The sequence below is a fragment of the Solea senegalensis genome, linkage group LG1 (genome assembly GCF_019176455.1).
Source record: "Solea senegalensis isolate Sse05_10M linkage group LG1, IFAPA_SoseM_1, whole genome shotgun sequence".
Taxonomy (NCBI): Eukaryota; Metazoa; Chordata; class Actinopteri; order Pleuronectiformes; family Soleidae; genus Solea; species Solea senegalensis.
This window is the reverse complement of record NC_058021.1, coordinates 19,564,550-19,591,960: the sequence shown is the minus strand read 5'-3', so window position 1 is coordinate 19,591,960 and position 27,411 is coordinate 19,564,550. Positions and strand designations below refer to the sequence as shown.

The 27,411-nt window shown below is 40.5% G+C and overlaps 1 protein-coding gene across 1 annotated transcript in view; it reads left to right on the top strand.

The window, feature by feature from the left end:
- The first annotated feature begins 1,527 nt into the window (after positions 1-1,527).
- LOC122779562 (cadherin-18-like) overlaps positions 1,528-27,411 on the top strand; it is a 105,472-nt gene continuing 79,588 nt past the window's right edge. The window contains exons 1-2 of the mRNA XM_044042045.1: positions 1,528-1,637; positions 15,537-16,832. Of these exons, the coding sequence (XP_043897980.1) occupies positions 15,936-16,832 (897 nt within the window). The 5' untranslated portion in view covers positions 1,528-1,637; positions 15,537-15,935. The remainder of the gene's footprint in view (positions 1,638-15,536; positions 16,833-27,411) is intronic.

The window sequence follows — 27,411 nt, the reverse complement described above, 5'->3', positions numbered from 1 at the left end:
GTGAAGAACTAGAACCATGAGTTTTCACCTGCCACCAGTGAGTGTGATTAAAATAGCCTTGGTGTAAGGAGACTGAGAACTGCCTCATGTTCATGTTGTGTATTTTTTAACATCTAATGTGTTGGTGGTACTTGATATGCACCTTTATTTAATAATGTGTGGCTGCACCGAGCTCAAGCACTGCAGATTCCACTTCTGCCGGGTGGTCATCAACCCCCGCTGCCTCATGTCAACCCTCGCTGTGGGTGGAAAGAGCACATCTTTTTTTTATTTCTTTTCTTCCCTTCTCTACTGTGAAACGCTCTACATAATTTAGTTTGATATGAACAAGATGGAGAGAAGACCACAGACTTGCCCTGAAATAAGAGACTGTCATTACTGTGACGTTTAATATATAAAAGCCACCAGGCAGGAAGGATGCCTTCATGAATTATCAATAGGTACAATCACTCACAGACTCAGTTTTCTTCTTCACTTGGTCTCAGATGCAACAAGAACATTCTAAAGGTCCATGATGTATTATGTTTTGGGTGAAGGTTAGGGTAATGATGCTAATGTTAGCATTTGAGGATAATTTTTTATCACAGTTAGAATAATGCAAACCTATTAAACTTGGACTTAATCAAAGTTATCAGTCAATCTGGTAGTTGATCCATAAAGGTCATGATAAAAGCATATTTTAAAGCTGAAGTTTGGCCATTGGCTTGCTAACACAACAGTATATCTGCCATAGAAGATGCACAGGAAATAAGAAACGTCTAACGGACTACTAGGAGCTCGCAATGGATGACTTAAATCTCCGAAGGGACCTTAATGTAAAATAAAATGTAAAATATATCCCCTGAAACTTGACTACAACTGAATCTTCCCACAAGTAGAACCTTCTTCATGACCATAAGAACCCCCAAAAAATCCAAACATCTCACCACTAACCTAATTCAAACTCTTCAGAGTCGTTCATAACCTTCAAAGAAGCCACCTCCAGAACATGAACCATGACTAAAGGAGACAGTGACCTTTTTCAATAAGAACCAGGTAAGACTCCGTCTTGTCTCAGTCTCCATCCCTCAAAGTCTTGGTCTTGTCTTGGTCTCGATACACCGTGGTCTTGGTCTCGACTTGGTCTCGGCATAGGTGGTCTTGACTACAACACTACTGGAACCTTCTCTGGAACCCTCTCGCTGACTATTGAAACATCTCCCAGGATCCTTTTAAACTCAACAAAGTGTGCTGGAGAGCATTGAGACAGATCTTTGTATTTCTTCCTGTGTTGTTGCAACCCCTTTGTTTATTTATGTGTGTGTAAGACAGACTGTGACACACGTATGTGCGTGTGTGTGTGTGTGTGGAGACAGAAAGGGGAGATTAAACCAAAGAGCTGACAGGAACTGAGAGAAAGAGGCGAGGAGAGCGAGTTCAGAGGAAGAGAGGTGGGGCAAGCGGTTTTTTTTTTATTCATCTCTGCTACAGCCACACAGGGAGAGAGAGAGAGAGAGAGCCAGAGGGAGGGAGAGAGAGAGAGGGATACACACTTTCTTTTCCACATTAGCGAGCAGATGTAGAGAGAGGAAGCAGCATCGGGAGACAGAGTGGAGCAGCGGGGCGAGTTGGAGTCTAAACACATCTGTCTGCACAAGGTAAAGACCATCACTCCATTCAACACCGCCCCTCTTTCTTTCTTTCTATCACTCTGTGTGTGTGTGTGTTTTCCTCTCATCCCATTCTTCCTCTACATCCTCCTCCTTCTTTGGCTAATGCTTCACCACAGAGAAATGTTCAAACTGCTGAAGCTGTTTTCTGTGTGTGTGTGTGTGTGTGTGTGTGTGTGCACATGTGTGTAATAGAAAAAGTGTTGGTCCAGTTGGTCCAATAAGGTGACTGAGTAGTGTCTCAGAGGGAGAGAGGAGAGAGAGAGATGGAGAATGTCTATTTTGTGAAAGTATGTGTGTGTGTGTGTGTGTGTAGATGAAGGGAAATTTGGCCAGAATCGTCACACCCTTCATATTATGCAGCTGCTGGTTTTGGCCACAGAGATTTTCTTTTTTTTTTCTGCACATACATCAACACACACACACACACAGTGTATTGTGTAGGTAGATCCTAAAGGAAATCATTGGCACAGTGGACTGTGGTCCATTTTTTGTGGGGTTTTTTTGTTGTGGATTGTTCCGAGCCAATGAGAGAGTGATGTTCTTAAGCTTTTCTGAGGGTAAAAAAAATAGAGCTGAGTGAATTGTGTAAATCGTTTCATAGATCCAGAGTTTCTTCCCTAAATGCCCTCAGTGAAAAGTTTTTTTTTGTCCTATGTGTGGGGTTTTTTGTGTCATTTTCCCAGAAATCAATGTTCAAAGTTTCATCTCCACTTGATTTATGTGTGTGCTACTGTATCTGATGTGGAGCAGGGTGGGGGAAGACTCCACTTGCCCACTATAGGTGGTGCTGTTTTCCTTGCTCTTTCTAAATTACAAATCTTATTAATTTTTATGTAACAAACTGGGAGACATGTTCATGTCACTGCCAGGATTAACCATTATAACGTGGGTTTCTCTTCAATATAAATATCAACTTTTGCCTTTTTGTGTCTTTAGTGATAATTGTCTTACATCCTCACATGCTAATCCAAGATGCTAGTGTTTTAGCTTCAACCAGTGTGTCTCTGAAAGTCAATCATTGACTCAGTAACAACACATCAATGATATATTTTCCTCAAAGGAGAGAGCATTTTTCATCCCTCAGGCAAAAGAACCTGCTGATATATCGTCATCACTTCATATCAGACACAGAATCTGATGCTAACTATGTGGAATGTCTTGTTTATTTGACTTAATGTGCGTTTATTGCAACGAGTAAGTGTTCTCTGGAGTATGATGAGGGGAAAGTTGATCAGAAATTGGAAGACATCGTAAAATGCTGCAGGTCTTAAAACAGCGTTTGCTGCGGCTGTTTCCATTCGGGGGTTATTGTGAGGGTTAGATCTCTCCTGTGTCAGGTTCTGTTCCATATTTCCCAATCTCTGTGGATTTAAAGAGTGCAGTGAACTCTGACAGCTTGAAACTGGCACTGGTGTCAGTCATTTTTGCAGGAGCCTTTCCTGTGAGACCTTTTCTTTTTTAAAAAAAGAGAGAAAAAAAAGTTTCCACCTTTACAAGTTTGCCATGTGAGTCATGACTTCCATTATTTCAGTTGTTTACTTGTATCAGTGTTAGTTCCCACCGATGACAAAGAGCTTCCTGTGTGACAAACAGCTAACTTGAACTATTTGGACACATATTGGACAGATTGCTGTAGAATTACAGAAACACATATTTCATGAATAAAATAATTGTTTCCTGTAAAACCAGCAGCAGTAAATAAGGAAGCTTTCACTTATTCAATGAAATGGAAAATGATGTAGGGTTCTAGAATACATTTATGTTCATTGAAACTCGATGGCCAATAGCAACTAATATATTTTTTAAAATTTCTGTTTTCCTGCAGCATCTATGGTTAAAAGAGACTTTTTTTTTAACAGCTTTGCACATGCACACATTTAGGAAAATGTCAAATAGCTGGTCCTCACTGTGGTTTATAGATATATATATATATATATATAATATAATATAATATAATATAAACAAATAATATATATATATAAACAAACGTGACCTTCCAGTTTGCAGACTTCTGAACTGTGACATGTTCTTTGCTTCACACCTTAAAGCCAGGGTTTTGACTCCCTCTCTCACAGAGTGTGTCACCTCTATCACGTACAAACAATCGCAACAAGGATTCGAGGAGAGTGTCTGAAAGTGTGCGTCGCCGTGTGTCTCTCATCCTGTCGCTCCCGTGTCTATGAAGCTATAAAAAGACAACGAAGGTCGTGTGCCACGTTGTACAAACTGTGAGAGTCAAAAAACAAAACAAAAAATATATAACAACACACCAGGTAGGACTAAAAATCAAAGTCTGTGGCTGAATTGTTCCTGTGATATAAAGAAAATACAATTTTAAAAAAAGAGACAGAGAGACTGGGTATTTAACTGACAGCTCTCTGCGCTGAAATGACTCTGAGAGACATCCACGGTTATTTTTAATAATAAATGAGACGCAGAACTCAGTGGCACATATTTCTAAAAGCAGACTGAGACATGTGAAGTCACAGCGAGTGAGGTTGTCTCTCCTTCTTGATACAGTCTCATCTTCAACATACATTGTCTCAGCACACGTTAGTATTAGAGTAGTGTTTTGACTTAAGGTGATGGAACGTAAACTCAACTATTTAACCTCCAACAGAACCAGGTTGTGGGTTGGTTGGTGCTGTTGTTAGAGTTTTAAACTGCTTATATATGATGTTAAAAAGTGATTTGTTATTATTACAAGAAGACAGGGACAGATAGAAGAGAAAAATGGTGATATTTATCAGTTTGTCATACTGTACACACACAGTACATGGGAAAGGAGTGTGTGTGTGTGTGTGTGTGTGTGCGCCTCGACCTGTGAGAGTTTAAATAAGGAACGGTTCATGACTTGAGTGTAAATTTGATCAGAGGAGAGTCGTAAGTTTACATTTAAATTAAAATGTAGAAAGAGCGTCCACTTCTCAAACAGCTGTGCGTTAGTTCCTCAGGAGGGAGGCTTAGTCACTGTTGACTCCCGTTCTGAGCTTAGACAATGAGAACTGTATGGGAATACTATGGCTCTATTGGTTTGGTGTGGAGCTCATGGAGTCAATACAGGGAAGAATTTCGTAGAGGAAGACTTTCCTTTTCAAGATGTGAATGTTGAGGTGCTTTCACATCCAAGCCTCCACATGTTTTGCTTAATTTAACAATAAAAGGGCCAGAAATTGTCCTGTGAGTTAGTGATTTTACCCATTTTTCAATTCAATTCAATTCAATTTTATTTGTATAGCGCCAAATCCTAACATACATTATCTCAAGGCACTGTACATAGACAACATCAAAGAGAGCAGAGAACCCCAACAGTTCACACAATGAGCAAGCACTAGGCATCAGTGGAGAGAAAAAACTCCCTCTTAACAGGAAGAAATCTCTGACAGAACCAGTCTCAGAGATGTGCGGTCATCTGCCTCGACCGGTTGGGGTGAAAGGAAAAATGGGGGACAGAAAATGGGGGGAGAGAAAGGACAAGAGGGAGATGAGGTAGAGACAGAAGAGAGAGAGGGAGACCAGCAGCAGATACACAACAACTGTATCAGCAGTTTTCCAGCATAGCTTTCAAAATTTACAATTTACTGTTTGTTAAAGTAGAAGAAAAACAAAAAGTTTTATTGAAAATGAAACACTGTAGTTGCACATGAAGAGTGTTAAATTAGAATATTGAGGTTTTGTAAAAAAAAGGCCAAAAAATGGAACGTATGCACCAGCGTTTTTCCCTTTCTGGCAACAAAGACGCTGATTTGCCAGCTTCCTGGCACAGAACTGTCTATGCGAGTTCTGTGCTCCGTCCTTGTAGGTTTCCTTGGAATGCATCGGCAGGCTGAAGGTAAAAGATGATGTATATTAGAGACTCTATAGTGTGGTAAAGCATCAGCACACCAGAGAGCTCATAACAGGAGGGACATTTTTTGAATGTGGTCTCTATTCTTGCAGCAGCGTTATGGACGTTAATGGATGACTGAGGTCGACCAGAGGGGAAAAAAGTTACATTAATTGACTCTTGATGAAACAAATGTATGTTGTGGATAATGGAAGTAATGGATCCTGTAGATCCTTGAGAGAGTGAAAATGCTATCTTGGCAGAAGAGCTGATATGGGTTTGAAGTGATTTCCTCTAAGTTCGATAATATACAGTTGATGGTTCATCGACTTTTTAATTTTAAATGGAGGAGGCATGAGGTGCACAGCAAAATGCTGAGTGAATTTTTCACCCACTACAAATATATAAATGCATATATATATAAAAAAAACAAGTTAAACGACATGAATCCATTGAAATTCTGCATCTTGAATTAGGCAAGTCAACACAGAATGCCCTACAGCCAAATGTGTGACATGAATACTTGCTTTGCAGTTGGTGCGAAATTCGTAATGACAGCTTCACGAGGTTGTGTATGCAAATGAGAGCCTGCTTTAAATAACACGGAGTACCAAGTACAGTATGAGCAGAAAATAAAGGCGAACCAAGGTTTAAGACCCGGACCAACGCCACATGAAGCTATCTAGCATGTGACGACCTCCGTGTTACAGCTAAAAATAGCACCAGCGCAAAGCGGAACAATGCGCTGTGTCACGTTAACGGAATGAAATGTTGACGTGAAGCAGTAAAAGGACATACATCGGAGTGAATCAGCAGTGAACCAGGGGAGGATAGCGACAAAAAAAACAGAGGAAACGCACAAAAACCCACAAAGTTTTAGAGAGCGAAGTACCAAGGCGACCATCCATGGTGCCATTGGTCAAAACATTGTTAGTTCCCTTGTTAGAGGGGATTTTTAAACACTTTCTCTGCTCTGCGGTAGACGTTTGCAGTGACTTTGTGTTTGTCTGTGTAACCGGTGTTGTTTTGCGGTCTGCGTTGTGAAGAATTCGCCGTACGCTGGATATCTTTTGGAGGCAGTCTCCGTTTATTACTGACACAAGGCAAGTAAAAGAAAACTCCCATCAGCATGTGAAACACAGGAAACGTGCCCTCTATAAAATAAACATGTACAGCTTGTCAAATTTAGCATGATAATCTCCATATTAGCATAATGACAATGCTAAACAATACAGAAATCACACAAACGCACATCACGTACCTCTCCCACAACATGCAGCAGCAGAAGGGGAGAGGTGAGGGCAGACACACCCTTAAATACTGGGTGGGCACCCCAAAAGTGAACGTGGGGAACAGAAAATCATGAAGGTTCCACATGACAACTTAACCTGCCGTGTCAGAGTAAAATAAAAACTTAAAACATACATTTTGTGTAATTATAAAATAAAAAGCCAAATAAAATAAATATCAGGTGTTCAATAAATTGCAGTACCTTAAAAAAATATACTGTAATATCTGACCCTGTTACATTTGTATAAAAACATGTTATAATTCCTGTAAACATTGGAGGGATTTCTTGCCATTGCTGTTTTCACGAGATGGTGGCTCAGATCATGCATGCATGCATTATTATCTCGTACACACTGTTTTCAGACTGAATGTGGAGGTGGCTGACATACTGTGTTTAGCCACTTTTCATTTCTATTATTACATCCTAAACCACAGCCTACCTACCTACCTAACTAATAATGTTGCCGCTGTAAACCATTGTCACACAATGATTTGTCACAGGTCACTGAACCAGCATTCACTCAGACCTCATTAGTGCACGGGGAGTGAGGAGCAGCTTGAGACGCGTCTGCAGGATTTTCTTTTTATGAATTGTTATTATAAAGCACGCTTGTTTGTTGTTTGTTTTATAACAGTAAACAGGAGTGATGGACAGTAATGAAGTGTCTTTTGTTGACAGTTCAAACTGGAATATAATAACAGATGGTGGGTTGTCTGTTTGTCAAATTTGGCCAAGGTCAACGCTCTGATAAAGTGAAGTAACGGCCCTCTGAGGGTCAAACTGTTCATACTTTAAACACAAATGTGTTTTTCACCTGGAATGCTGTCATGCATGTTGAACTTGACAGACAAATGTGTTGAGTCATTTGTTTCATTTATCCTTCAGCATTCATTTGAACAATATTGACAGGTTTTCAAATCTTGTGTGTGGAAAAAAAACACACGCTTTTTTTGTGCATTTCATTGTAAAATGTGTGCGGACACGACCATAAAATACTCTGGTCTCCGCCTGTTCCATTGAGGAAAAATGTTAATTCTGCAGCACGCAATTATAATTTAGACCACAATGTTTCTTCCAGCTGTGGGTGAGCAGTTTGTGCAGGGTCGCTCTGGTCCAGTGTGACAGCAAATCTCTCTTTCTGCTGAGGTGTTGATAACGTGTCATTAGAAGAAGTTATTGTTTCCTGTTTCAATTGACCAGAAGGGTTGCGGTCCTTGTGTAAAAAAGCCACATATGATTAGTAATTAGTGAACAAGGAGTTATTTTTTGGTGCGGTGAGTAGGACTGTACGCATGCGATGCAGCCAATCACGTCACATGGATTCATTCACGCTCAAACCCACCCTTCAAAGTGGTGCTCTTGAGTGGAGGGCATCACTAAATAAGCGGGTCAGAAATGAGCTTCCACTCTTTCAAAGACCAGCAACCAACCATATATGTGTATAGCATACAGGCCGGCTTTACACCTGGCATCAGAAGGTGTAATCTGATCAGATTATATCATGATCAGATAGCGCTTCACCACATGCATTTACACCTGGTATTAACGTCGCACGATCGCGCCGACTCCTCTTTACTTTTCGACGCAGGAGAAGAAGCAGAGACGACGACTGTGCACTTTCACGTCGGGGCTACCTCACGCTCAGGAGGGTTGCTGGGGTTGCTGTCTCAGCAGACCAACCTGTCCTCCAACTGCAACGTACATATCGGTCGTTTTTTCAACCCCTGAAAACGTACATATAGGTCGTTTTCTGAAAACGTGACTGTAGGTCGTTTTTTTCAAACCCCTGAATGCGACGTAAAGGTAGAATTTTCCAACTCGAATATGCACCGATGTTACTGAGGGTAGGGTTAGGGCAAAAAATAAAAAAAATATTAAAAAGGTGTCGACCGAACCATAGTCTCCAGCACAGCGCTCTCGCTACTGAGCCGACTGCCGGTCTAAGGCGGAAGTGGTTGCTTTTATGTATACAACCGCTAGGGGCGCATGTTTTGAAAACGTAAATATAGGTCGTAATTCCTGCATACGACCTATACGTTTTATTGGAGGACAGTCTCCAGCAGACATAGGGTGATAGGCGGGGACAGTTCGCCAGTCCATCACAGGGCCACATATAGAGACAAACAACCGTTGACTCTCACATTCACACCTACGGCGTTGGACTGTGGGAGGACACCAGAGAACCCGGAGACAACCCACGCACACATGGGAAGAACATGCGAACTCCATGCAGAAAGGCCCGGTTCCTTTTGCTGCTAAGGCAAGAGTGCTACCCACTACACCAACCATGTGGCCCCAGATGCTAACCAGTCACAGAAAACACATTTTAATGCCAGGTGCAAGTCTTGCATTACATCAGATAGTCATGGTCATTGTGGTGCGATATATTAAAATACAACTCTGGGCTGCTTTGGAATTTTTCAAATTTATTTGACAGTTAACCTTAGTTCGGTGAATGGATTTTGAAGTAAGAGTCAGGTTTGTCCATGTAGAGGTAATATATACATATAGATATATATGTATATAAGTGAATATGCTTAAAAGGCCAGTAGAGCTGCTGGTGAAATCGTTCACTGGCTCTAACTGCAGAAGTACTCTATTAGTGACCTCTGTGTTTCTGAGACTCTGAAGAGGACAGCAGATCTAGGTCCTTTATGTTGAGTGAAAAGACCCACTGAATTTTGTCCTTGAACTTAACTCCTGAGTGTGTGTTACCCTTTCTGCCTCGGCATGATCCACCCTGGACGCTTACTCATACTAATCTGGTAGCAAGTGCCACTCATTTGACTGTGTAAGTAGTGTTCTGCTTGTTATTTTTGCAACAGTAAGCAGCCTCAGAATTTCTTCTATACATAATGTATACTGTATACGTCCTGACAAACCCGCCATCTGTTCCCAAACTTGTTCTGCAAGCTATCAAAGAAAGTAAAACGACAATATGAGTCTTTTGGAACAAAGGATATCGAGACCTTGAAGAGCTGTTAGGAACTTCAACAAGTTTGGGCAGTCTATTTTTACACGCCACTCACGAACAGAGAGTACAACCGAAATGTGCTTGGGTTCACTATAACCTCACCATTTGTCCATCCATCTCATCTCACCATGCATCTCCATCAATCAGTGTCTCTTTGTGGAAGGCCTTGAATCCTGATAGAGCAGCACTGTACGATACCTTCAGTTCATCTATCCATCCATACTAAATATGTCCTTAAAGTGGATGGAGACACACGGGATACTGCCACAGAACCTCAGCATACATCATAGCAGTCATTGGATTCATTGTGCGACAGCAATTACTGTTCGGTAGAACAAATGTATTCCAAGAACTTGGCAAAAGTGCTGTTAAGTGCACAGAAGCAACCAGGGAATAGTTTGTTACACGGGCTGCAGACGGAGGTGTGATGATAATTATTCTTCTACCAGCTTTGTGTTTGTTATTCTGTACACTGCAAGAGAGCAGACGTTTACATTAAGTGACTTAAAAGGAGAAAGTCATACACACTCAAAGCTGAGCGCTCGAAGCAACTGACTTGATAATTTGAGGTGAAATTACCTCGTCACCCCCAATTTGGTTCAAAGATGGCGATTGGTGACGTTACTCTTTTGGCCTTTGATGTTAAATTTAGTTTTCATACGGCGCGCAGCACACCACTTTCCATACGCCCCAAAATATCCACAGAACCGAGATGTTCTGTTGTTACTCTGGATGTTCAGTATTCACCCACTGTTAAAACTGGGTGTAATCTGTAAATATGAAGAAATGTCCACTGATATGTATCTATACAGTATATATGTGTGTATATATATATACACACATATAAACATGTATATGCACATATATATGTATATATATATATATATATATATACATGTATATGCACATACATATACATATATACATATATATGTATATATATATATATATATATATACATATATATATTAGTGTCAAATTAGTTCACACAATGCTGATTAAGCCGACCGGCTCCACTCAAACTCTCATGGAGGTACTCTCTCTCTCTCAGTGCAGCAGTGTTTTCTCACGTAAAGACATAACAGACGGAAGCACACAGCGCTAGTAAAGCGAGACAGCTGCATACAGTTACACTACTGTGGCTGACGATGCCAAACAAGCCCCCACAGACAATTTCAGAGGTGGATTCTCATAATTACAATCAGGATTTTTAGGCTTCTCACGAACATGATTGCGCGGTACTTGAAAAAGACATGGCTCCACCGATAGAATGCAAAGCAAATCGAGCACCCGAGTACACAGTGTGCCATGTAATATTTACCTTTCATACATTCACAGCATGCCTGCATGAAACTCTGTCAGAGAAGTTTTACATTTAAGCATCGTTTTTAAAAGTTATACTCTCAGTAAAATACATTATTTATGGCCTGGTCTTCAATAGTGTTGCATTAACAAACCCCTCAATCAAAACAAAGCACGGCTAAATGTTGTCACTGCCATTGTGTCTGTCTGCCATCCTAAAGCCTTTTTTAGGTTCTGCTATTCACGGCTGTCTCCGCCCTCTGCTGCTGTATTTTAAAGATATGTTATTTAACTTGTAGGTTTCGGTGCTTTTCATGCACCTTCTATATCCTTTCTTATCGTGTGTGTGTGTGTGTGTGTGTGTGATGTTTCACTGGCAGTGCACACTGTGAGCAGCACAGTGTGAGCCTCCACTGCTGAATCATTCCAGGTGTCTTGCGATTCAGGGATCTGCATTGTAATATTATAATATTGCATCAGTCAGAAAAGGCTGGATGTATTATTTGTGGTGGGAGGATTAAGACGGTCTGGCCAACACTACAGTTTCACGGCTCCTGCGTCACCAGTGGTAGTCTGGGGTTCAAATGTCCTGGAGTTCTGTTTGGTGGGTGTGAAATCAAAGGGCAGCTGAGAATTTTCATGGTCGATATTGGCTGAGCGCTATTCTCTTCATTGTCTTTGGATACAGAATAATGCTGTCCATTTGTGCTTATTTAAAACAAAGCCTTTGAGGCTCGGTATAAACGGGGACGTCGTCACCATTAATCTGTGCAACTGAGTTCATGTCATGTCAATGTCATGAACAAATTTCAGCTTTTTCTCATACCCCAGAAATGAAAACCCCCGTCCCTGATGGTGTGTGTTATCATTTCTATAGAGAGGAAGAAGATCAACGAAGAAAGTGAAATGACTAACACAACTATATGCCGATAGAATCGTTGTCAGGATTCAAGTCACAACCCCAGCCTTCCTTCAGAGGTCCACTGTGTATTCCCCTCCAATTAGCATCATAATTAGCAACAGTGGATGCTAATCCACGGTTAATTACTTTTGATAGATATCCAGAAACCAAAAAGAAACGAGAGCACAGCCTCTGCCCTTGGATCGCACCAGAGGGCTGTTTATGGGTATCATTGTCTGTCCGTTTTAACTCATTCTGGGAATAAATCAGCTCGTCTCAAAGCGGAGTCAACTCAGAAAGATTAAACTCGTCAGATTTGTCGCCCAAGCACTTTATTTAACTGTTCCCTTCAAAAACTTAATACATTTAACAATGAATGAGGCTTGGATCAAATACAGAATGTTGCTGGAATCCACTTAAAGAATGTGCAGCTTGTGTTTTTTTTTTTTTTGGCCTTTCTACATCTACAGACTGTACTGTAGGTCATGGTGTTTCCTTGTTTCCACTCTAGAAGGCTGTAGAATAGTTGAATAGAGAGGTGATACAGCAGCAGCTCCTCCAATTGGAAGTCAAATACACAGAACACAGAGAACACAGAAAAGGAAAATGTAAAGGTATATTAATATCCATTTTCTACTGCTTTATCCCCAATATGGTGCCAATCCCAGCTGACTTAAAGGTCACAGGTCACCAGTCCATCTTTGACCAGATTTGAAGATGTCAAAATGGCTCCTTTTAATGTAACGATAATTATTTGCAGACCATTTGTAGACCTGTTTGTTTCTGGGAGCTCTCTGATGTGATGCAGACTCAAGGCCGTCGTCTCTCTTAACGCACAGCTGCTACAGAAAGAGAACATTGGAAGTTGTTCATCCTCTGTCAATGTCAAGGAAGTAATGCAATATTTCCATCATGTTTTTACTTGCTCCCAGTGTGTTTTTCCAGAACACTGCAGTGTTCTGTCTTAGTGCCTTATGCGTTCATTCAACAGTTCATTAAAAAATGTATATATATATACATTTTCCCATTTTCTAGCATTTATGGGTGTCTTATTTTGTAGTTTTTCTCCCTGTGGGTTTTCTCGACTGGGCTTCCTGTTTTATTTCAATTTGGTTTAACGTCCTGTGTTTGTTCCACTTTCCCTCCACTGTGATCATCTGCCCCCCTCTGGTGTGTTCCACCTGTGTGCGATTAGTTTCACCTGTGTTCAATTATCCCAGTCTCGACAGTGTATTTAATCTCTGTGCTCCCGAATCTCACTGTTCTCTGTTTGGGTAAGTCCCGTTATGCTGATCCCTGTTCTGGTTTGTTTGGTTCCCAGTGACTTGAATCTGTTTCTTCTTTCTTAACTTGACCCTTCTGTACTAGTTTTGCTTTTGCTTCTTTTCTTTAGTTTTAATATGTAATGCAGATTCATTGTTTAAAAACCATACAAACATTTGGTTTTTCTTACCTGACAGGCACTCTGGTTTGACAACAACGCAGTGAAGTATACTATATTGAAACGGTTACAATATCTTTTTTAATGTGAGTCACACTGCGTCAAACTTACAACAATTCATCATTTCTGTTCAGTTTTGTTTTGAAGCTTTTGGAAGAAGTCTAGAGGTAGAGGTCTAGAGTTTATTGGAACCACTACAATCTAAATTCTCTGGTCATGCTGTTTCTTTGTAGTGAAGTTTTGGGATTGCTTAAGCAGGACTCCCCAGTCTGCAGCTGCACATATTTCACAGTAAAACTTTGTTGTAAAAGAAAGAAGGGAATCTGGGTACGGAAAATGGGAGAGTACTTTTACTTTGAAACAGGAACACGATATTCCGTGTTTTTTGAGGAACAGATGTCAACTAGGTAAGAGGCTCACTCATGGTCGATGTGTGACATAAGCAGCCGGAGTGAATTGTCTGTCGTTAGCACGTGAGGCTAAATGATTAGAATAGCCTATTAGAATAATGATAAGAATTATTCACCACATGTTTTTATGATTATATGAACTTTATGGCTTGACTCTGAAAGTCATCTTGTGTGAACTTGTGGCCTATATGGCAACATGTCTATAGGCAGTGTTCTTTCTCATTCACAGAAACACAGATTTTGCCACCACATGAGTCTGTAAGCGACGCTATTAAAGAGACATCTCTGACGTTCTATAAGTTTGTCCCTCCAAATTAAAGTGCCTCCCGTCTACTCTGATGTTACACTGATGTTACAGATAAGGGAACTGTACAGTGACTTGTGTAAAGGCCTTGAGGCATCGTGTTCTTCCTGGAGCGCCACTGCTTCTTGCATCGGCAGTGAAGCTGATGCCTCATAAATCATGAGGTGCTGAATAGATGGAATACCGTAGAACCTCTTTAAAGGGTTCAACCTATTCCCAGTCCTATGTTACATAAGGCTGGCTCTCTAGTTTTTCATATAGTCCGTTCTCCTCTTAAAGTAATTATCCATGGACACGGAGTACAGTCTTCACAAGCTTCACATTTAACCTTATGAGCGGATAATGCAGTATGGCTTTCTAACTGTCAAATTCATATCATGTAATTGCAATAGTATGGCAGTTCTGTGGATTCATAATGGCAACTTAATAAGGTCCGATTAGCTGCCATTAAAGGGAGAACACGTTGAAAGTTATTTATTGTTGAGAGATAACGTGCTCACCCGGACACATGGGAGAGAGGTTTTAATATTTAATGCGTCCTAACTTATTCATGTGCTCAAACTTCTAAACTGTTTTTAACAAACTATTTTAACAGTTTTCTGTCAATTTCTGCACCAGTGGAAATGTGTTATGTTGTTTATTAAGGATTGGGGTTTTTCTTTTCTGGGCCTTGAGGAATTATTAGTGCATCATAAAAACAAAGCAAATTAATTAGTCAATTATTTCCAACAAACAGCAGAATTCATTATAAGCTGAAAGTGTAAATGTAAGTCAGTGTATTAGCGGGGAGAGGACGGAGTAAGCAGCTCGAATCCAATTATTTTAAAAACAATTTTCTTCCACGCAAGTCAGCCCTCCATTAACGTCAGGTATTGCCTATCAGTATTAAAGTGTCTGGCACATGTTAGCCCCTCAGTTCAAGTGAATGTGTTCTCACACTGCTCTTATACTCATTTCACACACACACACACACACACAAAATCAATTCAACAGCCATCACTGATAAAACTTGATAAAAATTGTCAGTCATACCTTTTCTTGTATTAAAACAATGCAAGAAGCTTTGTGTGTGGTAATCTACATACAGAAGACAAGAACAGAAAATTGCTTTGTTACATGTGGATATTGACTCGTTTTTCTTCAAACATAAGAATTTGCTCTGCAAAACAACAGGAAAAAAATGAAATTGACAAACTGAATGCAAGTAAAAAAAAACAATAATAAGAGAGCTCCCGCAAAGACCTGTAGGAGGTTTGAGCTTTTGCTCAGCTTCAAAAGTGCTATGTGGATTTAATCAGTTCACTTTAACTATTTTGCCTCTTTTTTAAAACTTTTCCCCTCATTTGCAGATCGTATGTCTTTATCCACCTGCTTAGATATTATTTGTAATTGTTTTACTTGAACAGATTTAAAAAGTTTTTCTTTTTCCTTGCAGGAGAGAACACCGTTGAGTCTTCGTACCGACCCTCCGTTTCTGACTCCTTTCAACATGAAGATCTTCAGAGTTTAACCACAGCAGATGGACTTTTGTCACACATGTTCATTTGGTCTGAATATTAACAATCCAGTAGGACCCTGTGTGTGGAAACGATGTTGGAGGGAAGAAACCGGCCACACATTAAGAAACATCTGATATTTTTATTTTTTGAGGGACTTCTATGAAACAGTTGGTTGGACTGCAACATGCTGACGCTCCTGGCTACACTGCACTGTGAAACAGACTGCAAACGTGTCTGTTTGAGTGTATTTGTGGGGGTGTGTGTGTATACCCATGGTGGAATGACACAGTGGACGTGAGAGGGGAAGATATTTCCAGACCATTTTTTTATTTACAATGAGAGTTCCAGCCAGTGTGGCTGCAGTTTCCTGTCTTTGTCCTCTGGTGGTCTTTCTATGTGTCCTCTCCCAGAGTTGTTATGGGACCTGGGTCAATCTGAGCCCTCCCGATAACCCAAGCCCCTACCCAAACCCAAGGCTCAAGTCTCTACCTGAACCAACGTCAATTCCCAGCAAGAGTCCTGAAAAACACAAGACTGCCCTGATGCCTGGCCAACTTTCAAGCTCCGGCCAAAGCATGAGGAGCAAGTTTCAGATCAAGCCCAGGCTTGACACGGTCTATCTCACAGACGACCACATGGCCAACGCACCAAACCTTCCACCAGCCAACTCCCAGGCTCAATCAAGCTCAAACACTAGACTTAAGATTTCTAATTCAAGACAAGGGTCAGCCTACGGTTCATACATGCCGTCTCACCAGATGTCAAAGAACAATCCCAAGCAAGCTGCGAAGGTCATCATCAACACCAATCCAAGACCAAGGCTTGGATCTCTGCTGCAGCCCAAGGCAGCTCCAAACTCTAAAGTGGTGCGGGGGTCCAAGATGAATTCTGAGTCAAGCCACACTCCAAAATTATCTTCACAGTCCGATCAAAGGTATAACACATCTGCTAATATGAACCCTAGCATATACCACAGTGCCAGCCCAGCTTCCCTCTCCAGTCCCAAATCCCATCCCAAACTCCGTCCTTCTTCACAAACGAATACGAACGCCAAACTGGATTCAAAGATCACCAACTCGAACCCTAGGACATCAGTCAGAGCCCAGAGGAACCAGACCAAGTTGGTGGACTCGGACAAGGATTCTCAGCAACGACCAAAGCGAGGCTGGATCTGGAACCAGCTCTTTGTTCTGGAAGAACACATCGGACCTGAGCCTCAGTACGTCGGAAAGGTAAGACATCTTTTCATTGTTCCTTATCTGATGAAGTCCTTCCTTGTTCCATAACATGTGCTAAGCAATGTCTTGTTGAACATCTCATTATTTTAGAAGCACATTTAGACTCCGCTCCTCCTTGTGCCAGTAATTCATTGTTGTGCTCAGCTCCAGCGCTGCTGAATGTGATTCAGTCCTTTGATTGCAGTTATTGTTAGAGCATTTATTTTGATGTCCCCATTAGTGGAATAAATCATTTCCTTTCATTCTGATGTTGCAGTGAGTAGCAGCATGAGGCAATCATCACCGTTACTACCGTTATGGCCACCAGTCCGCAATTTCAAATCCTCCCAGCCAAACGGTTATTTTCCACCGTAGTGGGCAAACTTTAGAATCTGCACATTGTGTTGTTTTGCCCCAGTCTTTTTACAATTACAATTGCTGTTATAATTATTGAGTAATTGATGTGAGGACACAAAAGCAGCATGCGCAGTTGGCAGGGACATTAGATGGGATTCATACCTATAGCCCGACAGCTAGAGACCGTTAAATATAATCAGCTGACAGTTGATCGTCACCTCTGGAATTATGCAACGTGGTGAAAAGCAAGGATGAAAGTGCAATATGAAGGTTTTATACGAACAAGTTGTGATCATGTAAACGTTCTGGTGATATCTTTCATGCAAGGTTGGGGTCATTTTGGGTCTACAGAGACTCTATTCAGACTGTTAAAGGGCTTGTTACTTTCTGGCCCGTTACATACACAAATATGTCTGTGCATTGAAGGATTATGCTTCGCCACGGTGACCTGAGCTGCCAGCTTTTCAGATAGAATATGTTAATGTTCCTGTGATGGCTTAAATGCTGATTTGAGATGATGTGAAGTGGTTATCGTCAGGGAAACTGCACTGTTTGTCCATGTCTGTCAAGGTTGTCATTCATCCAGATCGGGCAACTGTTACCTGTTACACTTTTGAAGATCCATCCGTCCATCAATCATTGTACTGCCTATCTGTTGAGGGTTGCAAAGGGACATGCATTTAATATAACATTTGGTAAAAGGCAATAGTAGACATTAGTAGCATTACAATTTTAATTTTGTTAACAGTGTTTGTGCTTTTAACCCTTTAACACCTAAGCCTCAGAATGTCCATCTGGACCTTTTTTTGCTTATTTAAACTATAAAAGGACCAGAAAATGTCCTGCAAGTTAAGTGCTTTTGCCCAGAATAACTTTTAGAATATCTGGCAGTTATTTACAATTGACTGCATGTAAAAATAGTCTACTAACAATTTTAACCTGAAAGAAGAAAAAATATTATTTATTTATATTTATTGAGAAAAAAAACACGTTAGCACCAGATTTGCGTGTTACATGTGTTGTAAACAGTACAACACATATTCAAAATGCCATTTGTTTGAGTTGTTGTCTCATTGTCTGAAAACAGGCCAAAAAAATGGAAAGTAAGTACAGGCGTTTTTTCCAACTGTCTCCTCTCTGGTGACAAACATGCTGATTCTACGGCTTCCTGCAACAGCACGAGTGAAATTAGCGTAACAAGCACACGTTGGCTTTGACTTGGAACTTGTCAGCTTTCAGAAACGTGTACCTGTAACCCCCGACCCCCATTGTATTTATTTATATTTAATTTTTCTATAGAGACTGGCATTTTCCATCCAGTTGTACAGTTATGTGCAAACATTCATCAGGAGCAAACTTGTTAGAAGAGAACCACAGAGGAACAATAAAATAACAAATAAAAAACAGCACAACCAACCAGTCAACCAGAGCATATATGGTGCATGGATAGCTTATCCCTTAATTTTTAATGCACATAACAAAGTCACACAGCTCCATTGCACCATGTGTACATTGTCCAGTGTGTTTTCCATATTGAAGTAGTACATTATTTGGTTTTGCAAAGCATCTAAATTGTTGGTAATCCAGTTAAACACAAAAGCTTACCTGCTGTAGAAGCATCTTTTGAAATATGGCTTTTACTCAGATTTATGCAATCGTTTTACAATGCACATTTTCCAGAGTCATTCCCTCTCTGGCGATAAGGTGCCAACTCATCAAAGATTTTATTTTCAGGGATTTACAATCAATCCTTTGCAGCTGCTTAAAGTCTATACCCACATGAACATATCTATGTGCTGGAAACGGCATGTGCTTACTGCAGGTGGTGTTTCCTTTTCCTCACACAGCCTTTCCAAACATCAGCGGGTGTCAAAGATTTCACACTTTCAAACTGAGGCTAACATAAAATCTCAATGGGTTTAAAGGATTAAAATTAGATTTGCTTGCAAGTTAGCTTCAAGTTGCATCGTAGTTGGGCACAGATAGAAAATTCTGTTTGTACAGTATACTTTATCTATATACTATACATATCTTTATCTATTCCCATCCAAGCAAAACAACAAAACAAAGAAATACTAATTAGACACAATAGGAGTGTCCTATTTACAAGACTCAAATATTCTTCTTATAAGGATTTAAACATTAGAGAATGTGGCTGCACCAATGGACACACTTAACTCATGAGGACTGGCTGCTGAGACAACAACAATGATGATAATAATAATAATAAGACCTTTTATTTGCGAGCACCTTTCTAACACTCAAGGTCGCTTTACGTATAAGAAGATAAATCAAGCACACAAAAGTTAAGATGAAAGAAAACGGACGAGATTAACACAGTAGATGGAGGCTGAATGAGGTCAGTGAGATATGGAGGAGCTAGGGCCCAAGAATAATCCTATTTAAGTTCACAGTTCAAACACCAGCTAACAACTTGATTCTGAAAAGAATGATTTTGTAGCAAATTGTATTCACATAATAAAACAAACCATGCCATTCGGGAGGAGTTCCAGCAGTGCAGCAGTTACTTGGGCAAAGAACATTGTTCATTGTTCATTGACAATGATGTATTTTTGTGAATAAAAATCCAGTATCGCCACAAGCCAGAGGTAAAGACCCAATGTGATGCTCCTGCGGAGTCACTGAAACCACTGTTCTCACCCCGCAGAAAGAAACGAGGAATACAAAGTGAGTGAGAATCTCTGCAGCTTTTATTATAAGTCATTGCCTTTGACGAAATGTCCTTTAACACTTTTTAAAAGATCAATAAACAATAAAAAAAAAAGAAAAAACACTGAACTCCTGAACTGAATTTTGTTTCCAGTCATATATTTTTCTAATGCCATGGCGACAGTTACAATAAAACCCAAAGGGATAAGCTCTTTAATTGTTTCTATCTGCTTCACGGGGTGAGAAATAAAGGTTGTAATGAACGTCACATGAAAGTTTTGTCACTGCAGGCTGCGAGTGCCGCAACTGTTAGTATTTCAAAAGGCTCCACGTCTGCCCCTGAATGAACCTGCGGGCTCGGAGTGAAGCATTCGTGTTACGTGAAGGTGAACATTGTTGCTTCCCACTCCCTCCTGTTTGATCCTGATGTTTCTTTGTGAGCAACAAGGTCAGATTGACTCCAAATAGATCTGGAGGTGGATTGCGTTGTATGCACCGTGTATCATGGACATTATAACCGGGCCAAATTAGCCAAAGGTTATGCTACTGATGAGCGCGTTTATGAATGTCATTCATCACTGTAGTAAAAAAAATCCTGCCAGCAGCAAAAGCAGTCGGAGCAGCACGTAGATAAATACCTCTTGGCTAAGAGTCACTGATCTATGCTTTAATAGTCTTTTAGTCTCTCAGCTCCACATTTCCCTGTTTTTGTGGCAACACTTCACCTAACACGGCACTGAGATTTCATCCCGCTGGGATGAGGGTGGGTTTATACAAAGTACAAGACTGTATCACCAGGAGGTTTGTGGTTGTGGTTTAAAGGAAGGCTATAGGAAGAAAAGGTGGTTTAGAGGTAAATTGAAACAAATGTCACTTGTCAAGGGCTGTGAGAGTATATGGTTAATAATGGTTTAATTGCTCTTCAATGTGATACTGATATTTTCACTGTAGTAATAATACACAACTCCTTATATGGACATCCTGTGTGTGTGTGTGGGTCACATATTCAGACAATTGTTGTCTGAAAGTTAAAGTTATGATTAATTTCATATCAAATTTTTAGTAGTGATACAAAGTAGCAATAATTGACAATTTTTTCTTTCATGTTTGCTCATGAAAATGATCCAAGCGAACTTAGCGAATACTTGGCATAATATTTCCATATATTTTACAAATTCAATCTGATTTTAAACATTTTGAGTACTTTCTGCTCAGGTGTGTTTTTAAAGTGGGTAAACATTGTGATGAAATAAAGACATATAAGGTATAAGACACTATATTGCTCATTCTTGTGGCCTCTGTATATACTGTATTAAACATAGTGATGGAAAGAAGGGGCCAAAATGCTCTGTGTTCAAAAACTCTGTGGGAAACCTTTGGGGGAAAGTTCAGTGTCGGCTGTTAGCTAACTATGCTATTATGAGACTGAATCTTTATTTGTGGAAAAATAAACTTTTTTTGTTACATTTTTCATTTTCTGAATTCACTGTGAAGATTTACTTGGACCAATGGTGTCAAACTGGAGGCCCCCAGGCCACATGCGGCCCTCCAATCGATTACATGCGGCCACCACTGTGCTGAGGCACAGCTGCCAGCGAGGTGATGGAATACAGACAGAATATGAGACTAAATATATTTTCTAGTAATGTTTTCCAACATTCAGTTGGAATTATTGCTTTATTACACTCAACATTAAATTACATATATTTAAAATTTTATTGTGAAGTATACATCATTTAATAAAAAAAAGCAATTTTACTTTGAAATTCTGTCTAACATCATCATGAATTGCCCACCTGCTACTGAACAGTTGTTTTTTGTTCCACTTATTTTCTCTAGACCAGCCCCATCTTGACCAGACAAGATGCTCATTGACACACAGGTCATTTAGGTTTGACACCCCCGACTTAGACTATAATATGAGTTTATTCAATTTCATTCATCAGCTATATTGTAATCTCATGATGTCAGTGTTTGTTGAGCAACTTCAGTGCAGAGATCCATTTGAGAGGCATCTTCATCTGGATTATTGATCCACAGCTGGCAAATATTTGCCTCCTATCTGATGAGAAATCTCTACATACAAAAGTGGAGGTTAAAAGGCCAATAGGTAATACAAGTCTTTACACACAATACTATTATTCATTAGTTGTTCACCCAAAGAGGGAATGTCTTATGTTAAGTCTAAATTGTGTATTTTTATTAAAAAAAAGAAGCATAATGTTATTTAAAGAAAATACACCAAAACATTTAAGGTGGTCTATTTTCTACATTTATGCAACAGAAAAATGTTACTGAGCAACACAAACAACAAAGATGCAGAGAAACCTTGAACAGAATCCAGAAGGAACAAAAAACAAAAAAATCAGAAACATTTTCTTCTGCGTATTTGCATAGTTATTGGCACACGTGTTCATCTGCAGCTTTGAAGTGAAGAACAACTGGAGAAAATGGAAGGAAAGAAAAAGGCCTATATTACGTGCCAGATGTGGAAGATGGCAGTTTTTAGTTAAGTGTGTGAGGATTTGCAGACCAATGGAGGACTAACACATATTAATGTATTGTGCAACAGCGATGAGAGAACAACCTCAGGTAGAATGTGATAATCACCTTTGTTAAAAAAGGGTCGACAGAACAAGTTTCAGACGAGGGCTTTTTTCCAGAACAGATATTCTGGAAAGATTTCCACCAGTATTTTTCATGAATTGCCATGACTGGGGCTTCATTTGTCTCTCAAATAACCCAAAAGAACCTCACAACCAGACGGGACTCTAATTGTCAGATTCAGGACCACCAACTACTAACTGGCGATACACCCCGCAGTTAGTAGTTGGTGGTTTCCAGTTTAGTTTGGGGTTAATTGTTAACGTTTCGACTTTGAATTTAACTTTTTTTTTGTTGTCTTACTCTACATTTTCAAGTCTGGATTTACTTTGACTAACCCAATAATTTGTTATTTTTTTCTAATGCCAGTTACAATACATTCTAAAACTCAGTATGTTTACATGTTTAATCAAGCTAAGGCTGTAATCCGACTAAGAGAGGCCAAAAACTTGCCAACTCCGAATAAACAAGCAGAGGAGCAAATCTATTTATTGGCAATGTAAGTTTGTGCCTCCGTAGGTGGCGCTGTACACCTCTATAAGCTTGACCTTTCATGTCACGGAAAAACAAACGGTGTACAGTGTGATGGACGGTGCTGTGGTTCTGTATGTTTTGTACCTGCTGTTCGTGTTACTCGTGATACAGATTAGATGGAGCGTGGCTCTTGTGGTTGCCGTGTTGTCCGGGACGCTGCCACCATATGGTTTTCTGCAACAGTTACTGCACTTCATACATTGTCTCCTTCTACATCCGGGTCAAGTCTGACTCCAGTCTGACGAAGCGTATACATGCAGGAGTAATCAGACTATGAATCGCATTATGTTAGTCCGACTAAGACTGGCTCGATTTTAGTCGGACTAATGTGTTTACATGACATTAAGAAAACCTAATTATTGTCTTAGTCTGACATAAATCCGACTTTTAACATGCATGCAAACACACTGACTGTCTTCTTTCTCTCAGCAAAACATCTGTAGAGGTTTTTTTTAGTCTTTGTAGACCTTGTTATGACACCAGTGGCTTCAGCTGTAGCTGTGTTCCTGTGGCAGGCACGTTATCCTCAGCAGGCACCTAACACCTGCCCTCTCTGTGTACCAGTGACTCATGCATTAGAGAGAAGTGAGTCCAAAAACAAAAAAGTAGCAACTGTGATACAGAGGGAATAGTTCTGTCAATTGAATATTTGTTTTCTAAGTCCAACGTTTGGCTATTGTACTGCAGATTCCAAATGACGTGATCCACAGAACTGAATGATCTGCCCTCACAACGCGTCACCTTTTGAGAGGAAAAATAACTGAAATGCGACCGAGAATGTCCTGAGCGAGCCAAGTGTTTGGATGAAAGATTGAAATCAGCTGTTAAATGTAAGGAGACGTGTACATGAATCAGCTTAGTAAGAGAAGCCAATAAGAGTGCCTATACTTTCTGAAGAGCCCTGTGATTTGTCAGGAATGATCAATGTATGATCAATATCATATCAAATATGTGGCCAAACTCTGTTTTATACAGTCATTTCTCTGGATATAGTGTGAAACATTTTCACAAAAAGGGTATCAAGAGAGAACTTTGAGTCTTAGTGTGAACATTTGGAGTAGAGTCGGGTCTGGGTGTCATGATTGATGACCTTTACAGATGGTGCTTCTGTTGCTTTGCGCTATTCGATATAAGAAAAATCAGACCGTACCTAACTCAACAGGCTACCCAATCCAACTTTATTTACAAAGCACTTTAAAAAAACAACAGCTGAAACAACGTGTTACTTTTCTACAAATACGGAGCTAATGCGAAAAAGAAACAGAAACAAGTGTATTTCCCTTATGAAGCTCAAGGCCTCGTTAAGTTTTCCCTTCTGGATGTTTAAATGAATGTGAGTTCAAGCTTCCGTTCAAGTGGATTCCGTGCAGACCGGTACATTAACAAGGACATGTAAACAAACTAAGGTTCAATAACCTTACGAAAAAATACAAATAAAATGTTAACAGAAAATCATGAAACAATGTATTCATATTAATAAAGAAGTCGCCTCATGGAATACTTCACATGTAGGAACTGATGGAAAACTTGTCAGTCAATTTAAAATGTAAAATTGTGCAGTGTGAACGGTGTGTTTGCACTTATTCTTTTAACCATGCCAGCTTTTAAAAAACACTTTTAATGGGTCACTGATTTGTAATGGGTAGAATGGGAGCAGGAAAGGTTACTATTCAAGAAGAATAGTTAGAAACATGGAGATCATGGAGGTGCACGACTTTGGGCAGACGACAATACAGCCCTCACAGGAAGTAACATTTCGACTGTGTCTAGACGGAAGGTCACGCCAGAAGAAAGAAAATTATTTTAATGTAGCTACTAATACACTTAATATGACCCTGTGTGTGCCTGCATATGTTATTTGTAATAACTTCAGTCAAACTATTATTTTGTAACCCTATACAACTGCCCATAAATAAACATTTTAGCCAAAAATCATCATAAATGGCTGACATGGCCACAGGACAGGTCACGGTGCATGCGTGCACCGAGCCTGAACTAATCTGCTCTGACAGTGATGCTGCACTCTCCTCAAAGGTGAGGACTTGAGCTCTATGGCACCGAGACCCCGGGGCCTTTCTGTGTATGCGAATCTTTGTGTGTTTGTCTCTCAGCTCAGGGGTCGGCTCACTGAAAGTGGATAAATGTGCGCGTGAAGAAGAAGGCAGACTCGCACGCACGCACTCGCACAGCCTCACGCAAAGTGTCCTCGGGGCCGTGCTGAGTCATTGTTTTTGTTGGGTGCTGCGAGAGCGGAGCTATGGTTTTTCTCACTCGGATGATGCCTTGCATTCTATTGACTAGTCCGAGCATAATGACGGGGGAGGCTGAGGTGCAGGACTGGCGTCCACACGCGCGCCCGCGATCGCACTGGAACTCAAATAGTGCACTTTGACGTTGACTGATAGAAAGAGCGATTTTGCTCCGAGGTCGGCAAAGAGGGTGATTGTGAAGAGAAGAGGAACAATACGAAGCACAAAGGGGAACGAAAAGGAACGCAGATCGTGTTTGTCAAAAACGCCCTAACATCTGGTAAAGAGCAATCAAGATGAACAGTGCTGAGTCTGCTGCATCTTTATTCACAACTCATAAATTAGCTCTTCAGCTACTTCGCTTCTTATGATGTTGTGATACCACTGCGGGACAATAGCTATAATATGAACACCGCTCCTATATCGCATTACCTGTTACTTGACCCTCGACCCCTGTTACAGCAACACCTCCTCGCTTCTTTTGCTTGAGTGATCAAATAAGCATTCATCAGCGCAAAGGTGTCTGACGAGGCAAAAACATCTGTTCTGTGATCACATCTAAGTCACTGTTTCATGTGCGCTATACAAATGATGTATTTTAAGGGAGAATTCCACAACACAGTTATCTCTGCACTGCCGGTGCTCTTCGTGTAAATCTTGAATCCTTCTGCTGCATTGAGTTAATTTCTAGGTCATGCACGATGATGCACCAAATGGACACAGGATATTAAGTGAGAGAGCCATGATGATGCATAGATATCAGCAGCTTCGTATATTTTCACTGTACGATATAAATCCGAGTGCATTTGTTTCTTTCCCCTTTTTTTAAGACAGAAAACTGTGTCTGACTGATAAAAAAACAAAGAGTTCTGTTCAACAAAAGGAGCTGTACCCTTCAGAGGAGGGAGAGATACAGTGAAGAGGCTTTGAAAATGGTGATTGTCAGGACGATTATGGTGTAGAGTTCAGCGTTGCTTTGTGTCTTGTCTGATTTTGTTGTTGGATCAAAACTGTATCATTGTTGACAATAGTTGTCAACCATGTGCAGCTTTCACTGGTTGCTAATGGTTTTGTCAAAATGACTTGTTGCCGTTATTGTGACCCATTACTGTTCTTAATTGTCTCTTTTGTACTTTATGTTTCACCAACACTGAATGGCATGGTCTGAAACGACTCCTGGCATGAATTGGTGCGAGGAACTTACTTTCATCCTTCAGATTATTATTATATATTATGTATCTGTGGCTTTGCTGTGATAATAATAATTATATCAACTCTTGAAACTCTTGAAAATTTCCATGGAGGTCAGGTCTGGCAAACATGTGATATTGGCACAGTTTCTGGACCCGTACATTGCTCAAGGGCTTTATAGCGCCCCTTAAGGTGAAAACTAAGACAGAAACTAAGGCAAAATTGAGTTCCACCGAATTTCCCGAAACTTGGTGGGAAGATGTTATAGACCAAGGCGAGCAAAAAAGTCGACCGTAACCATGGCCTCAACTCAACAGGAAGTCGGCCATTTTGAATTTTGGCGTCTACCTGGGCCCTATCATGACTGCGTGCAGTTTGTATGTGTTTTTAGTCACATACACTATTCACACTAAGGCCAATCAAAGGAATGAAATATGAGGGAAACTGAGAGGAAAGAAGATGTTAGTCTCATGATGAGCAACTGAGTAAAAAAACCCCAGCAGGATTGAAAGTTAGGGATGCAGGATCAAAAGCAAAGGATGGAGAGTGGTGTGAAGGTGAAGCCAGGTAAAGAGAGGAGAGGGGGAAGGGATGATGAAAGGAGAGTAGATGAAGTGTGGCGGGGGGGAGGGGAATTGGAAAGTGTAGTACTTGCAGGAATGATGTGTCTAAAGATTCCTTCCGGGCAGTGAAAGTTGTTTCCGAATCCTGACACTTGGAGCTGCACTTCCCACTGTCCTGAAAGTGCAGTCTCCTGGTCCTCACCTTCAGACTCCAACACCTCTATTTATCTTTCACCTGAATCTGAAGTGCCAGCATGTCGGTGTCCAAGGGTGGAGCAAAACATATCAGGAGAAGTTTACCAGGAAGCTGTGAACCTGTTTTGTGTTGTTGATCAAATCTCCCGCTTTTTCGTCACGCCCGATTAAGCACGGCTCGTCCTCTGAGAAGATTTATTGGGAGAGTGTTCAGAGTTGCGCCACCTGCTC